Source organism: Folsomia candida, unplaced genomic scaffold (genome assembly GCF_002217175.1).
Source record: "Folsomia candida strain VU population unplaced genomic scaffold, ASM221717v1 Fcan01_Sc008, whole genome shotgun sequence".
NCBI classification, from domain to species: domain Eukaryota; kingdom Metazoa; phylum Arthropoda; class Collembola; order Entomobryomorpha; family Isotomidae; genus Folsomia; species Folsomia candida.
Genome location: NW_019091200.1, coordinates 3,723,141 through 3,739,876, shown reverse-complemented (window position 1 = coordinate 3,739,876; position 16,736 = coordinate 3,723,141). Strand labels below are relative to the sequence as shown.

Sequence of the window (16,736 nt, the reverse complement as noted above, 5' to 3'; positions counted from 1 at the left end):
TCTAGATTTTACAAGTGAGAGACTTATGTTTTTAAATTTCAAGATTGAACTTTGCATACTTCTCGACCTGATTTACACATCTTCGATGGCTCTTACAAATAAGTAAATAGCGTCGTCGAGCGGTAACTATACATATAAATATTACTCTGCATCCGGTAATATTTTGCTACCGCGCGGTAGCAAAATGATCGTGACCACCACCCCTTCATTAAGTCACGTCTTATCGCTCGATTTCTTAGAGTGTGCTGGCAAAATTGTTGCGCAAAATTCCAAGTAAATATGCACGTCGGAGTTAACGTAGTAATCAACTCGTTATGATATTTACTATATGTACGTAGAAAATCTGTGGTCTATCCGTGACACGAAAATAACTGTATAAGGTACTAGCGTATAAGCCCGTCTCCCGCCGGGCGAGAGCTTATTTAATTTTCGTGAAAATTAAGTCGGATTGTTCATAATTCCAGCGAATCATTTTTACTATATAATTAGCTAGAAATGCCTGTTGGCGAGGGAAGTGAAACTTTCTCTGTTATTACTTCCGTCACGGAAAATTACTTTCACTTCCGTTGCAGACAAACATTTCCAGCTTATAATATAGATATGCATGCATACATATCTACACGATATTGAATTGCAGTAGGGTTCGCGATCGATGAATACATTTATGTATATGCAAACTTACTTATGACTTATGCATAATTTGAATTCTTAATTTGTGACATTTTTTATTAGATCTTTCACAAGTATATAATTGTACACAAATGTTTACACAATGCTGCAGGAATTATTCCTTGTTTGATTGATAACATAATTGAAATTCAGACGCCATGCGAAACTAATAAATATGAGATTACCATATTTTAAATTTTTTTAAATATTGTTGAAAGTTGCTTCGTTGGTGTCTGCATTATTCGATTTTTCAATTCTTCCATGGGAATTATGAGACTTTTCAGCTAGAGAAATCAAGTACGTACTTGCATACTCTCCATACCAATATCCATCCACGTACAGGTAGAAGGTAGGGAACATCTTGATACGATGTTTTCCAAGGCTGCGGCACACCTTTGTTAAAAAATTATTTCAACGGTTAATAAATTTGTGTGCATTTTATCTCATTCAGGGAAGCAAATGCATAAGCGTGTAGATAACATTTAAGAATAATTAGTTAATCTTGCAGACATACAAAGCTTACAAAACTTGATCGAATATTATGAGTTTACAATACTTTTCAGATCAAAATGTACATAAAATGCAAAAAATGACAAAGCAACCAAAAATCCACACCTTTTCAGTCTCGCGGTTATATTTACAATCAACGGCGCCAAATTTAACCTCATGTCTGGAAAGGATGGCAGCCTTAGTAAACGCGCGTCTTGCTTTTAAACTGTGCCAACACCCTATATAAAAATTTGATTAGTGTACAGGATAAATTTTCGCCTAAACTAATATCCAAATATTTCTAAAGAATTGTCAAATAAAAATAAGAATTTCTCACCATCAGCGTAGTACATTATGAAAACATTGTCATATTTTTTCACAAATTCGCCATGGACCGTTGTATTAGTCAGCATTGTGATATATTCGAAGCCTGGAATCCCATTCCAAAATGTTTGATTATACCCGATTTCGGGAGGTGCGTCGTTTGCCTGGATTTTCAAAGAGAGTAATTGTGTTTGTCATAACAAATTTGCATAATCCTAAGGATCGTATTGCGGTGCATCAAAGTCAACCGGATGGATTTGATTTGAATTTTGGCCCGCCTCCAATGTTAATAAAATGGGCACGTGATTTTGGCGCGTAGAAATTCTGTCCGGTTGACTTCGATCCACCGCAATACAATGCATAACTTGTATAACTGTTATCAAAGCAAATATATTACCAAATTATTCAAATTAGTTGAGTTCCCTTCGTCAAGAGGGTCGGAAACGGGAGGAGATTGAGACAACGATTTGGATAATTTAGTCCGTAAATCTGCACTGTCCAAGCCGAATTTGTTTTGTTTGAGACTTGTAGAAGTGTCTAAAGTTTCAAGAAAATTTAAAAATTAAATAGTTTTTAAGGGCATAATTTATGATTTCGTAAAATTTTAGTGCATCTTGTAATAATTTGGTAGTCATTCGTAATTTCGAAAGCCGTCAGCAATACCGTTTAATTTTGATGTCACTTGATCTGGTAAGGTTGGATGTCCAGAGCAAAATTCTTGAAGGACCAGAACAACAAGAAAATACGTCGTTAATACACCTTTGAACAGCATAATTAAACGATTTTAGGCAACACACTGAAAAATTCGGTAATTCTTTTAATCAGATCACGAATTAATTAAGAAATTCGCTCTGACTATAAATTGTCAATTGTTAATCTTCGTAGTTGCAGGATTTTTGCCGAGTTTACTTACTGAATAGGTTACATCAAAGCCATTTCATTCCCATGAGAGATTGCATGCATATTGGATTGGACTTAACTAATGATAAATAAATACAGTAAGATATGCATTATATCAGGCTGAACAAGTCATTTATAAGTAATACAAATTATGTAAACGTGACAAGTACAACTTTACTCACACGTATTATAAACATTTATTCAAGTCTGATTACATATGATGCCATTTATTTGCACAATTTACATGCATATGTCATATGTGTATAATGATATTTTAAATATCTATCATGTATCTTTATGTGCAGTTATGCTCGAAAGAGTTTAAGACGAAATAAATCAATCAAGCAGTTAAAAAATCATACATCTATGTTAGTGTATGTATAAATTTATTTGCACTTATTTTTGTCATTCTTTTATTTTTGCTTGACTAATTGTAAGTTATGCATATAAAATTTGATTGGTTTTGTTTCACTTAACGATTTATTTTTAATTCGATGCCAGATTTAAACTAAATTATGTACAAACTATCACTGGAGTATCGCGGCAGCTTCGGCATAGTAATTGTTATTGTCTTCCAGGTCAGACGTCCCAGGTTCGAAATATCTCAGCGAGTACACGGCCCACCAGTCGGAAATGTAGTTAAAACTGGGTCTCTCTTCAGGATTTAAGTTCCAAGTGGATTTCATAAGAACGTAGCTGAACATAAGAGAAAAAACAACAATTTAGAATTAAGATTCATATTTTCAAGTAATGCAAACGTATATAATTAAGTCAACGACTATGGATAATTTCCGACTTCCGGGCAAAACTTATGTAAAATCTAGAAAGAAACTTGCTCCATGTTATTGCATAGTTCTGGCTGCTTCAAAATATTTCCATTTTGCAAAAAAGTGAGAAGTTCTCCAGCCGAGGGTAGATTTTGATCTTGATAAGGTTCACCCCCGAGAGAGAACAACTCCCATACGCACACCCCGTACGACCAGATATCCGCTTTGAGAGATATGTTTTCTTCCCTCTCCAGAACCTCTGGGGACGACCAGCAACACGCCCGTTGCTTCAGAAATATGAAATAAATATTAGAATTATTTCTGAAATTACGTTTTCCAGCTGGCTGAAAAAAACTTTTTAATTCAGAAACGACTGGATCAAGTCTTCAATTTCTTAATTTTCTGTTACCTCGACATAATTTCTTCTCGCTGTGGGGGTCACCATTGAAGAAATTCCGAAATCGCCAATAGCAGCGGTCATATTTATTCGCAACATGACATTTCTTAATGCAAGGTCGAGATGAATAACGTTTTTGTGGTGGAGGTATTTCATTCCGAGGGCGATTTGGTGACACCATTTCCGCAGTTGAAGTTTTAAACTGTACTCGTTCTCAGGATTTTCAGCGTCACTGTGGAAAAAAATGTATTTGGTACATTTCATTACAGCAATTATTTGTACATTTATACTTGAATTACAGATACTAAAAGTGCAAATGTGTCCATGTCTAACTTTTGTTCATATTCATAAAAACTATGAAATTAAATTTGACTACAAATATGTATTGTAAAAAAACTACGCGTAAAATTATAGCCGTTAATTTTTAAACGTTTGCAAAATATGTTAGTAGTTTTTCCAAACGTGTACGGTTTACTGCGTAACAAAAATTCTAGTAAAAAGAGTTTGGGCAATCGCTCTTCTATATAATTCTGCATTCCAAAGTTTGGAATCCAAACTGTTACAAAATGACTTTTCGTACAAACACTTTTTGTCAGATTTTGTAAAAGTTTAAGACTTAATATGTACGCAGTACTTATTATTATTGGTTTAATTATTGCTTTAATAATCAAACTCACTGTGTCACATTATCTCTACAATGTTCCAACAAAGCTTTTTCCCTCGCATAGCTCAAATGCTAGCAAAATTTCACCTGAAAATATAACACGTTCATAATATACTTATTTATTTACAGTTAGGATTTCAAGTTATATGTTCATGCATCTTTGCTGTGCTTTATGTGACCTATTTGAACCCTACCTTGCAAAACATTTTGAATACAAACTCCCAAAAATTCCAGGACGTGGTGATGCTTTCCGACCAAGTCCAATTTCTCGGCTTCATTAAGCAACGAGTTTAACTGGGCGGCGGACGGATATGAACATTTGATCCGTTTTACAGCAGCAGTTACATACGCAGATCCGACGGTGACCTTGGCCGGAAAAACCGACCCGAAAAATCCCGCTCCGAGTTGAGTTGATTCTACAATTCGGAAATAAATTGGTTAAAAAATCATATTCAAACTTTGTTATTCACGCTCATTTGGTTTCATTTGTCAATTCAAAATTTCCCAGATTATGCGCTTATTTGTCATAAAAGCGGGGCAAAATGATTTCAGACTGTTGTGAGGAATTATTTTCACGAAATTTCGAAAACTTCATAAAACTACGAAACTTGGTGGGAATTACCTAAATCAATTTGGTCGCTTAATATGATTTTTCTCGAAACATCTAAAAGTTTTTCAGGGTCCTCTAATTCTCTCTCCAGACTCCAATCGCAATCGGTTAAAGTAAAGTTTCGAGGTGCAAATCGCCTCAAGCACATTTTCACCGTGAATCTAAGCATCGAATATGTTTGAAGTTGGATACCAATCGAAAATATTAGGGAGATTGCAGTGCCCCAAAGGATAATGGGTGACAGAGGACATCCAGGGTCTTCCGATTCTGGAATAATCATTCATCAAAATATAAATTTATTAGTATTTGTGCGTTTAGCATGCCTTTGTGGCTTGAACGGTTAGGTAGGTAATACATATTTTATCATTAATTGGTAGTATTTTTTTACCATCGGTTTATCTTTGTCTAATTTGTAATGACACACTGTAAATAATTTCGATGCCAAACTCTAATCTTAACGCGTGTTTACAAACTTTGGCATTTTGGATTGTATTTTTCCTCATAAATTTAAATTTCGCAATGAAAAGTATATTATGAATATATTTGCAATTGCATGCCAAATTACCATCACATAGTGTTACACTACAACCATAGATATGTAATTAAATTCATAAGCATGTACTATTTTACTGCCCGGTAATATTAAAAATGTAATAATGGATACTCTGCCATACAAGATTACGTACACATGCAATAAATAACTGCCCGGTAACAGATTGCTACCGTTTTACCGTATCATTCTAAATCTCATATTTCAGTAATGTGTTTGGGATAAAATATGAGGTCCAATTGTCTCACCAAGATTGTTTATTTTGTTCAACGGTTGCTGAATTGATGCTCGGACACCTCCTCGTGCTAATTCTTTTACATCAGTGTCATCCATGTCAATATGGTTTTCATTTTTAGGTCCATCATCATCGATTTTGGGAAGTTCATGGTGATTCATGTGCTCCTCTAATTCTAAATAAGAAAATTAAGGACAATCGTCGTTTCATATGCAATATAGAATTACAGATAATTGAAACCCAACTTGAAAAATAGTATTCTTAATTTTTTTTACAATTTACATAATTGTAAAAGCTTCAATGATTTGTGGGCGTTGGTCTTCCGGTGGGCGCTTGGTAGGTCAGAGGTGAGTGCAGTCGGGACGGACTGGGATGAATGTTCCGGAAGGACACCACACAGTTTGGAGGCGTAAGGCCGTATGTGCGATCGGCAGCCCCACTTATGATGTGAGATACACGAAAGTTAATGTTTTATCTGAATTTAGCACTCGAAATAAGTCACCGAAATGTAATACGCGTCCCCCGAGAGTTATAGTTTTTACAGAGCAACTGGTTATCAATTTATTTTACGTAGCCGGAGGATTTTACATTTATATATCAAGAAACCAAAATATATTTAGAGGTTGTGGAAACTGTAGAATTATGGGGGACTTTAGGATGGCAGTGGTGGAGAGAGGAGATACGTCTTGGTAGACACCGGAACTCCGTCTGCCTGGATTCTTGGACAGACGACAGTATATGTCCTTGTTGAAGGAGACGATGTCCTTCAGTCGATGTATGGATAATTTGGAGTGACTGGCCGGTCGAGATATCGATGTATGAATATGGAGACGAGGAAGAGATAGGAGGATAGGAGGGGAGGATGCATATGATATGCATAGTTCCCTCAGGACCCCCCGGGAAAGTAGCGGTAGTCCCTACCGTGGAGTGGGGCAAATTTGAGACAAAACGGGGCGAAAAAATCGGACGTGTCCATGTGGAGTTGTCGTCTTGGGGCGGCTGGATGGCCAGTGTCACCATCGTGGTAGATAGGGATGCGGGGAAGATTGTGTCGTCGTCATCCGACTTGAGGAGATCGTCCTATTCTTGGGGTGGGAGTTAGCTGTAAAAATTAAACAAGATTGGACGACCAAATTAATATGTATTATGGTCAAAATATAAAAAATTGTAGGGGTTAGTAATTTTCACACAGATTTTTCGTCTCTTCGGCAGTTTGTTTGTAAAATTGACATGTACGGAAAAAAAAGTAAAAGAAAAAAATTCGGCATATCTGTGTGACAAGATTATTATTTATACACACCAAAATTTTCGGGAATGATTTAAAAATTGACTCTTTGAGTGAAAATACGTGTATACTTGCAAACACATTTTGTGTGTATAAAAATTGGAAAGTTAGTCTGTGTAGATAAAAAGTAGTGTGTGTGTTAAAAAATTGAGGAGTAAAATACAATACGTTTTGTGGTATTGAGTAAAAAATTAAGGTAAAATCTGGGATTTTACAGTCAGAAAATTAAAAAACAACAAAATTAACAGAAATTGGTTTAAAATTGAAAAACAAGTCAATAATAAAAATATAGGAAGTTTTTTATGTAAAAATTCGGCAAAATTTCGGCTTTTTTCATTTTTAACGTCTAAAATCGCCTGGAGAGTAGCGAGATCGAGGATAACGCGTTCGTGTGCTACGACACAAAATTGTTTGTTCTCGTTCAGATTCGAATACTGAAGACTCTTCAGACGGAGTGGGGTCAAAATCGATACGGGGTTCGTTTTGGGAGGTCCCACTGGCGACAGAAACGCTTGGCGACGTACTATAAACAGAATAAGCAGATTCAAGTGACGAAGAACCTGAACTACAAGTATTAAAATATTGAGAATTATGTGAATTCGACTTCTCTGAACTACGGGCATTATCATTATTATCCATTGGGGGGTTAGGATTGTGGGAAATTGTGCGTGACGCAGGTCTGGAACTCTGTCGCGACGGTGGCGGGACTCCAACGGAAGAGTTTGACCTGTATGGGGCTCGAAATATAGGTTTCTTAGTTAGTTTGTACATTAAATTTGGTTTTTTAGTAAAAACAGGGAGGACATCAAAGTCAAAATCAGAATCTACAGCATTTTCCGAGTCAGATATTTCTGACACATCTTCGCAGACATTACCAGAGTGTATTTCACGCTGATAGGGTTTCAATTCTCTTACACTAACGCAAAATTCTAAGCGATTTTCGTTTCTTTTCTCTCGTTTATCTAAAATTCTATAGACGTTCTGGGAAATTTCGGCAATAATCATAAATGGGCCTGACCATTTTGGTCTGAATTTTGCAACTTCGCCCTCACGCGTGTCATGATTCACTCTGAGGACCAAGTCACCCGGTTTATATTGAATTGGCTTATGTTTGAGATCAAATTTCGCTTTCTCCAACTTCTGAAAATGTATGGTGCGACTACGTGCCGCATCCAAATTTACTCTTTGACGAGTTCTAAGTGCAATTGGCTCAAATTACTCATCATCAACAATTAAAAATGGGTTTTCAACTTCTGAAGGTAAAATTGGATCATAACCGTATACTAACTTGAAAGGAGAAAATTTTGTGATTTTATGAACGGCAATATTGGCAGCATAGGCGGCTGCTGGGACGAATTGATCCCAATTTTTGTGCGACTTATTGACATATTTAGCAATGATACTCTTAATTACGGCATTTTTCCGCTCGCAAACACCATTAGAATCTGGTTTATAGGGAGCTGTGAACTTTAATTTTATACCTTTTTGGAGGCAGAAGGCCTTGAATTCGTGACTTGTGAAGCTACTACCTTGGTCGCAAACGAGAGGACAAGAGTGACGATACAGAACATGTTTCAACAGAACCGAAATTGCTGACTTTGTGTCTACATTCTTTGTCGGCCACGCTTCAACATAGCGCGTCAAGTGGTCAACAGCTACAAAAATGTACTTATTTCTGTAAGGCGTAGTAGTAGGAAAAGGACCTTGAAAATCGATACCAATTCTTTGAAATGGCAATTTTGGAGGAGGGTCTGGTTGTAAAGCGCCACGAGTAACAAAATTTCTACGATTATAAAATTGACATTTTTGACAAGATTTGATATAGCGGTGAGTATGTATATACATGTTCCGCCAATAATATTTCGTCTTTAATGCGGCATACGTCTTGTAAAAACCCAAATGACCGAGCACACCATCATGAATCTCGTTTAAAATTTTTACCCGTAATTTGGCAGGGATACACGTTAGCCACAAAGGTGAGTCTTCGTTGTGAGAAATTTTACATAAAAGATCGTTACGAATAGAAAAGTCTGCACTTTTAGAGGTTAGCATTTCGGAGGGATGCTTGGGATTCAAAGTGACAGCTTCGACAAGTTCTGTAATTTTAGAAAGGGAGGGATCTGCTTTTTGCATAATAATTAATTCTTCTACAGGGACAATGCTGCTTTTCGTCTTGTTCGTCTTGTTCGTCTTTTGTGCTTGTATAGCGAAAAAATGTTCGTCGATCTCAAGTGGATCGCATTTTGAATTAGGGGGATTTACAGGATTTCGAGACAAAGGGTCTACGTCCGTATGAATTTTTCCTGCAATGTGTCGAACCTCAAAATCATACGGCTGTAGACGCATGATCCATCTTGCTAACATGTCTTTTGGATCCTTCATGTTTAGCAAATAACAAAGGGAATGGTGGTCAGTGACTACTGTAAAGTGACGACCATAAACATAAGGTTTAAAATGTTCAATGGCATAGATTGCGCCAAGTGCTTCTAATTCCGTTGCGCCATAATTCCTCTCACATTTATTCAAACTACGAGAGGCGTATGCGATAACTCTAGGAGTATCGTCCTGAATTTGTACCAAAGTGGCACCAAGTCCTAGCTTACATGCGTCTGAATGAATTTCGACTGGGGAATGAGTATCAGGAAATCCTAAGATTGGGGGGGAAACTAATTCTTTCTTTAACTTAGTAAATGAATTTTCGCAATCAGTATCCCAAATAAACGGCTGGTCTTTCTCGGTTAATTTTCGCAAAGGGGCAGCAATTTTAGAAAAGTTCGGAATAAATCGGCGATAATAAGAGCAAAGGGACACAAATGACTGAACTGCTTTGACTTTCAATGCTTTCGTTTTCTTTTCGTAAGGAGGAGGAAAATTTTGAACCGCATCAGTTTTAAGTGGATTCACTTCCATGCCATCTTCAGAGACTACGTAACCGAGATACAATAATTTTGGCTGTGCAAAGGAGCATTTTGTGGGTTTCAATTTTAGATTGGCGGCTCTGAGTGCATCAAAAATAAGAGTCAAATGATCAAGGTGTTCGGCAAAAGTTTTACTAAAACAAACAATATCGTCTAAGTATACGAGCGCAATAGTCCACTTAAGATGACCTAAGACGCTGTCTACCAGGCGGGAAAAGGTCGCTGGTGCATTACACAGGCCGAAGGCCATGACCTGCCATTGAAATAGACCGTCAGGGGTCACAAAGGCGCTTTTCTCCTTATCGGCTTCATTTAATTCTACTTGATAATACGCTTGATCACAATCCATACTACTAAAAATTTTTGCACCGCCTAATCTGTCAATTGCATCGTCAATTCGGCTCATAGGATACGAATCCTTCTTTGTTACCTCATTTAATTTTCTAAAATCACAACAAAATCTCCAAGACCCGTCAGGCTTGGCTACTAAAACAACGGGAGAAGCCCACGGAGAGTTAGAATGTTCAATAATACCTTTTTCTAGCATGTCGGCACATTGTCTAGCAATTTCTTCTCGCTCTTTTTGTGACACTCTATATGGTCGCTGGCGAATAGGAGCAGCATTCCCAGTATCAATAAAGTGTTTTGTTAAATGTGTACCAGTCAAATCCTGAGAAGAGGAAGCGAAAATGTCGGCATAATTTAAAAGAAGTTCACGTAGTTCGGCTGATTGTTTTTCGGTAATGTTGTCACCCATTTTAACTTTTGAAAGGAATTCAGGAACATTGGTTGAATCAGAATTTGAAAAATTTGGAGGAGGTTGAGCATTATCGGAGTTTTCATCATTTTCAGAAGTATACAAAGACAAAAGAGATTCTAAACGAGCTTTATTTAAGTCGTCAAGATTGCATTTAATTTGTGCGTCGTCAAATTCTTCACAAGTACCAATTGGGGTATTTTGACAAAGTTTAATTGGTTTACCAGTTAAATTGGCAATGAATGTACGACCCGTACCATTCGAAAGTGAAATAATAGTTTTTCCAATTGCTACCTGTTTAGTTTTTTCTAATTCCCGACGAGGCGAAATGAGAATATCACCCGAAAAACTACTGTTAACAAAGACGTCCACTCGTTTAAAAGAATGTGGCTGAATAATGCATGAACGTGTAATACGAATCGACTCAACGGCTTTAATAGTATTCGGCAAATCCGAAAAATCAGAATTAGAAAATGAAATTTGAGAGAATTTTGTATTGCTACTAGTGTTCGAGGTAAATTGAGAAGAAGTCTCCGATTTAGAGAAAGTTGAAGTAGTTTCGGAAGGAATTGTAATTTGTTGAGAATTGTTGCGTCTATTTCGTTTTCGCGTGACTCTGGGAGAATTTGCAAACTGTTTTGGCTGTACTGGAGATTCATTTTGAACTTTTGATTTTTCCGTATTGTTCGTACTAATGGGGGGATTTGGATTGGGGGGAGGAGGGGATATATTAACCATGGAGGGGTAAAGAGAAACAGGAATATTTTGTTGCCAATTTTTGTCACATTTAAAATCAGCTACGCCAAATTGTAACTCTCTTTTCTTAATATTAATTGTAACGTCGTACGCGTACATAAAATCTGTACCAAAAACTAAATCATGGGAAAGATTCGGACAAATAAAAAATTTCCATAAAAATTGTCGGCCTTGAATATTGATTATAATTTCTGCACTTGAATTAATATAATAAACTTCATCATTTTTAACTGAAACTTTAATTCGAAACGGAATACACGGAGTAATCCGGTGAACGGAAACAGGGGTCAATAATTTTAAAATTTCTGGATTAATTGCGGAAATACCTGCACCAGTATCATGTAAACCTATTCTTACAATATTTTCAATTCGTACTGCTGTGTGCATTTGTATCGGCTCATTCGGCTTATCGTCATAACGTCTGGGAAATTTTTGGCCTAAATGATAAGTACAAGGAACTGAGAGTACAGTGGCTCCAGTAGAAGAAACACTCTTTTGTTTAATTTTCAAATCGGCTAAATATTTAATATCGGCATGTGTGACATACGGCTTATTGAAATTAGGAGGAGGAGATTTGGATAATGGGGGGAAATGATGAGGAGAAAGTCGAGGCTGGTTAGTATCATTCGGATAATTTTTATAAGAATTGTTATAAGAAGTTGTGTTATTAGAACGTCGATAATTTACGAATTTATTATTATTATTGACAAAAGGAGCTAATTTCGCCCGAGGGACCCGCGTACCCAGGCGCATTAGTTTTCCGAATGATTATTAGAATCATCCCGAATTCCCTGGATTTGTGGATTAGGAGGAGGATTATGTACAGTATTGTTGTGTCTTGGCTGTCGCCAATTGTTGTCGTGATTTCGAAATTGTCCATTATTAAAATTGCGATTTTGATTAAAATTGTGTTGATTGTTAAAACGTTGATTATTAAAATGTTGATTGTTAAAAGGTTGTCGTTGATTAAAATTTAATTGTTGTCTAGGAGTAAAATTGTTGTGTTGTTGTCGGGGTGGATTAAAATTGTTCTGATTATTGAATTGTCTTGGATTGTTGTGTTTGTGTTGTTGAATAAATTGATTCAATTGGTGGCATTGTTCAGTCGTGTGTGTATGTGTACCATGAAGGGCACAAGGAAGGACAGTGGGGGGTTGTGGGGTAGGTTGAGAATTTTTCGGAGCTTGGTGTTTCTGAACACCAGCCAGAATTACACTGTCAGCTTCAGACGAAAAAGCTTTAGGAATAGTTAAACTGTGTCGACCCAATAATTCGTCAATTTTTCGTAATTGTTCTAAGAAAGCGTGTGCATCTGCACACTGAGAAGAAGTAAATTGTAATTGAAGTTTAATTGGAAGTCCCTTAATTAATTGTTCTACAATTTTACTGTCCGTCATATTAGGATCAATATTGCGTAAAATACTCAATTTAGAAGTTACATATTCTTGTGGATTAGATTTCTCAGCATAAACTAAAGCTTTGTTCGCTTGCTTGTGTGTACTAATTTGAGAATCATGATTAAAAAACAGTTTAAATTCTACTAAAATTGCTTTCCACAATTCGTCATAATCATTGTTACAAGTGGTAACTAAATTAGTAGCATATGTAGGAACTCTTGAGTTGAAAAAATCTAATGCTTGACCTTCTAAAATTCGGTCTAAATTTGTAGAAATCCACTTTGTTGTAACATGATGTTCGGCTAAATCGGCAGTTAAATGAGCAATAAACTCATTTACGTCAGTTTTTCCGTCAAATTTACGAAAATATTTGATAACCTTATTAGGGTGTTCGACTGCAGGAGGGTTCGACATTTTGAAAAAAATTTCCAAATAAAATCTCAAAAAACCAAAATAAATCAAACGACTATTCAACAAAATTCAGAATTATTTCCAAATAAAAACGACTTATTTTTCACTTTAACTTAACATTAGGTTGCCTTTGCCAGTTTCTAGCATTATTTCATAATATTAAAATAGAATTGTATGCATTTCCCAAATAGAAAGAGATAATTTTATGTACCCTTGTTTCGACCATCATTAGAATAATGCGGCATAAATAGAACAAAGGAGAGGAGGAATAAGGATACTCATGAAGGTTGTCCCTCGGCTTGATTGCCAAGGCTTACCCACAACTGCTCGCATACCCAGGATCTGCAACCATGAACCCGCAGGCCTAGCCTTCGTCCCCTGGCTCACGACGACACGAGCCGCCGCAACATTGACCACCGTGGTGTAGCTTGGGTCAATGTGAGGGACGGTGCCTTCTTCGGAGTTGAGTATGGGTAAGGTAGGTTGTGGAAAGGTAGGTAGGTAGGTAGGTAAGTAGGAAATGAATTCAGATTTTAAATATGTAAAAATGGTCCTAAATTGGAATTTTGGGAAATGTCTCGACTAACAAATGCATTGATGTGTAATAAAGTTCAACCAAACTTTGAATAAATGAACACAAAGCGAATTATGCATGCATGCCAACACACAATTTTTCTTTTCTTCTTCCTTGTTAATTAGCATAATGGTTAGTAATAATCAAATAAGTGACGCTATTCTAATGAATAGAACTGTCCTAACAAGAAGTGACCTTTACACGGACAAGTGTACGTTAAATCGGCTTATTTTCGAAATATATCGGCATATCGGCATTGTTTTCTATAGAAAACCGTCAATCGTCAAAGGCAAAATAATATTGAATGTATTTAAAAAGATTTGAAAGAAATCGAGTCAAAAATAAAAGTTTTAAAAGAAATTATGTATGTACATTTGTAAAAATATTCCTCTCTTTTGAAGAATATGTCATATTTTATTTAAAAATCAAAATTGAAAAGTGTGTTCCTCACACAATGTGTAAAATATATTTCTGGATGTATGTATAACATCAAAATGTAAAAGAAATTGTTAAAAACCCGATTTATTGTACGTATGTATGTACTGATTTACGAAAAGAGAAGCTGGAGGCAGCTTGAGACAAGTTTGCAAAAATTTTCTAAGTTTTTTTGAGAGCACTGGGGCAATGTGAAACAGGTAAGAAAAATTTGGGCAGAGTTCTGTTTCGATCTGACCACTTTTTAAAATTTTTCAGAAGTTTCTGTAAGAAAATGGGATAATGTGATACTACTCAAAAAAAAAATTTCGAAGGGTTTTGTTTAAAAATTGCCTTTTTTCATTTTTACTTTTCAAAAAATTAACCTCAAAAAACTCTCTCAAAAGTATAGCGTCTTTTTGTTAAATAAAAATGTAGAAAAAATGTTTACGGCACCTTTTCATGATTTTCATCACGGCTTAGAAAGATACGAACCAGAAAATCCGAAGTTTTATGGAGAAGACGGCGTGGTCCACTCGTTTGGGCAGAATGAGACAAAGGGGCGTCCACGAATTCGGACGAATTTTCGGGCAGAGAGGGGTCCAAAAAAACGATCTCAGGTCATCACGTCTGTGGCGATGGGTCTGGTGTCGAGGTACAACGAACAAACTCGGTCGGTCTAACCACGTCTGTGGGCGTGGATGTGGTGTTGAGGTACAAAGAACGACCTCTGCCGGTCTAACCACGTCTGTGGGCGTTGGTCTTCCGGTGGGCGCTTGGTAGGTCAGAGGTGAGTGCAGTCGGGACGGACTGGGATGAATGTTCCGGAAGGACACCACACAGTTTGGAGGCGTAAGGCCGTATGTGCGATCGGCAGCCCCACTTATGATGTGAGATACACGAAAGTTAATGTTTTATCGGAATTTAGCACTCGAAATAAGTCACCGAAATGTAATACGCGTCCCCCGAGAGTTATAGTTTTTACAGAGCAACTGGTTATCAATTTATTTTACGTAGCCGGAGGATTTTACATTTATATATCAAGAAACCAAAATATATTTAGAGGTTGTGGAAACTGTAGAATTATGGGGGACTTTAGGATGGCAGTGGTGGAGAGAGGAGATACGTCTTGGTAGACACCGGAACTCCGTCTGCCTGGATTCTTGGACAGACGACAGTATATGTCCTTGTTGAAGGAGACGATGTCCTTCAGTCGATGTATGGATAATTTGGAGTGACTGGCCGGTCGAGATATCGATGTATGAATATGGAGACGAGGAAGAGATAGGAGGATAGGAGGGGAGGATGCATATGATATGCATAGTTCCCTCAGATTTATATTCATATATACCTTCCATTGTAAATGGCTCGTCACGGGAAATTGGCTTAAATCCAAACGTACTAAGACCTTGCACAGAACAAAAGTATTGGAGTTGTTAAATAATTATACATATATATAATTCACGTAAAAACCTTTGCAAACATTTGTCTTAGGATTATTTAGCATAATTTTTTGTCTCTGCTGTGCAAAAATTGCACATCTTACGAGTTTGCATTTATGCAAATACTACAGAATAATCACTTACTGAAAACAGAAGGGGGTTGTCTTCTCCTTTGTCTGCCAACTACTTCCGGAAAGTCAAACAAGTAAGATGAATCTGCTACATCGTTTTCAACGTCAAGCTTTTTCCCATCGCCGGACAAACCTGACATGCAAATTGGTACATGAGTATTAGAAATCGGAGATTTGTGGTTTAATAAAACCAATGAATATGAACAACAAAACAAAATTATTCACTTTCACTATACAAGTTTACTTTATCTAAACTTTTTTTAATCACTGCCAAATTTTCAAGTTAGAATTTATTTTTGAAGTCATCGTAATAAAAATTCTTCTGATAAGTCTTAATACTTACTTTCCAATGGAATAAATTCGCAGGAAAATAGGACGTGAATTTGTATTGCAAATAAAAACAAGAAGATTATGATTTTCAAAAACATTTTTGTAAATTTAATCCACTGTCTGAAATATTAAATAATTTAGACTTTTTGAAATTCTTGATAACGTTATTTTAAGCGGTGCACCGACTTTTAGTGTTCACAATATTTTTAGTGTTTACATATCTATAATGGGATTAAATCAATCACATCAAATTAAATCAAATTTGACATATACAGCTCACAAATAAATAAAAAAACATTAGATAGCCACACAAATGACGATTTCTTGGTAATCGCACATTAAAGATATAAGTTTATTATCGTATTAACCATAAATGCACATGTAATACATATCGTAAATAAGGAGCTCGACATCAATAAATCACGTGGCATGGCATATTCACGTCAATTTCTGATTTCCAACAGGGATGGACTTCACATAATTAAATCAGAATTTAATTGAGTAATTATGTTAAACCAAAATGTCTTTAATAAATTTTCAAAGAAAATATCACACTTTATCTAATTCATAAACTACGTTTGCAAATATTTCCAAAATAATTCGTGACATTTTTTAAAAAGTATTCCCAATTTTGAAGACACCCAGCTTTTTACATATGAACAATGTGAATCCCCCCATTAATTTACATCTTATTTAATAAGATCCCATGAACAAAT

General features: G+C 36.2%; 3 protein-coding genes across 4 annotated transcripts; all 3 read right to left on the bottom strand.

Annotated features, from left to right (window-relative positions):
- Positions 1–708: 708 nt before the first annotated feature.
- Positions 709–2,401, bottom strand: LOC110853414. The gene is made up of 5 exons (XM_022101676.2): positions 2,146–2,401; positions 1,880–2,019; positions 1,496–1,646; positions 1,285–1,397; positions 709–1,062 (listed from the first exon to the last, which is right to left on the bottom strand). The coding sequence occupies exons 1-5, from the start codon at positions 2,252–2,254 to the stop codon at positions 871–873; spliced, it is 705 nt and encodes a 234-aa protein (XP_021957368.1). The 5' UTR covers positions 2,255–2,401; the 3' UTR covers positions 709–870.
- A 464-nt stretch (positions 2,402–2,865) lies between these two features.
- LOC110853311 lies at positions 2,866–16,267 on the bottom strand. 2 transcript variants are annotated; one of them, XM_035854455.1, is made up of 8 exons: positions 16,034–16,265; positions 15,704–15,823; positions 5,619–5,780; positions 4,833–5,087; positions 4,405–4,626; positions 4,224–4,297; positions 3,559–3,778; positions 2,866–3,436 (listed from the first exon to the last, which is right to left on the bottom strand). In XM_035854455.1, the coding sequence occupies exons 1-6, from the start codon at positions 16,116–16,118 to the stop codon at positions 4,239–4,241; spliced, it is 903 nt and encodes a 300-aa protein (XP_035710348.1). In that variant the 5' UTR covers positions 16,119–16,265; the 3' UTR covers positions 2,866–3,436; positions 3,559–3,778; positions 4,224–4,238. The 2 variants fall into 2 exon arrangements, with proteins under 2 accessions (XP_035710348.1, XP_035710349.1); XM_035854456.1 differs by lacking the exon at positions 4,224–4,297 and having other exon boundaries at positions 16,034–16,267.
- On the bottom strand, positions 2,910–3,630 carry LOC110853238 (fibroblast growth factor receptor homolog 1). Its single transcript, XM_035854386.1, has 3 exons — positions 3,559–3,630; positions 3,219–3,436; positions 2,910–3,078 (listed from the first exon to the last, which is right to left on the bottom strand). The coding sequence occupies exons 1-3, from the start codon at positions 3,628–3,630 to the stop codon at positions 2,910–2,912; spliced, it is 459 nt and encodes a 152-aa protein (XP_035710279.1).
- Positions 16,268–16,736: the final 469 nt, after the last annotated feature.

Excerpts from the sequence above, each read along its gene's own strand:
- LOC110853238 (XM_035854386.1), bottom strand. The coding sequence starts at position 3,630 with ATGACCGCTGCTATTGGCGATTTCGGAATTTCTTCAATGGTGACCCCC. Across the intron at positions 3,437-3,558 it reads CGAGAAGAAATTATGTCGAG|CAACGGGCGTGTTGCTGGTC; the intron begins GTAACAGAAAAT and ends ATATTTCTGAAG. Across the intron at positions 3,079-3,218 it reads GAACTATGCAATAACATGGA|CTACGTTCTTATGAAATCCA; the intron begins GCAAGTTTCTTT and ends TCTTATGTTCAG.
- LOC110853414 (XM_022101676.2), bottom strand. The coding sequence starts at position 2,254 with ATGCTGTTCAAAGGTGTATTAACGACGTATTTTCTTGTTGTTCTGGTC. Across the intron at positions 2,020-2,145 it reads AGTGACATCAAAATTAAACG|ACACTTCTACAAGTCTCAAA; the intron begins GTATTGCTGACG and ends TTGAAACTTTAG. Across the intron at positions 1,647-1,879 it reads CAACTAATTTGAATAATTTG|GCAAACGACGCACCTCCCGA; the intron begins GTAATATATTTG and ends TTGAAAATCCAG.
- LOC110853311 (XM_035854455.1), bottom strand. The coding sequence starts at position 16,118 with ATGTTTTTGAAAATCATAATCTTCTTGTTTTTATTTGCAATACAAATT. Across the intron at positions 15,824-16,033 it reads CGAATTTATTCCATTGGAAA|GTTTGTCCGGCGATGGGAAA; the intron begins GTAAGTATTAAG and ends TTTGCATGTCAG. Across the intron at positions 4,298-4,404 it reads TATTCAAAATGTTTTGCAAG|GTGAAATTTTGCTAGCATTT; the intron begins GTAGGGTTCAAA and ends TTATATTTTCAG.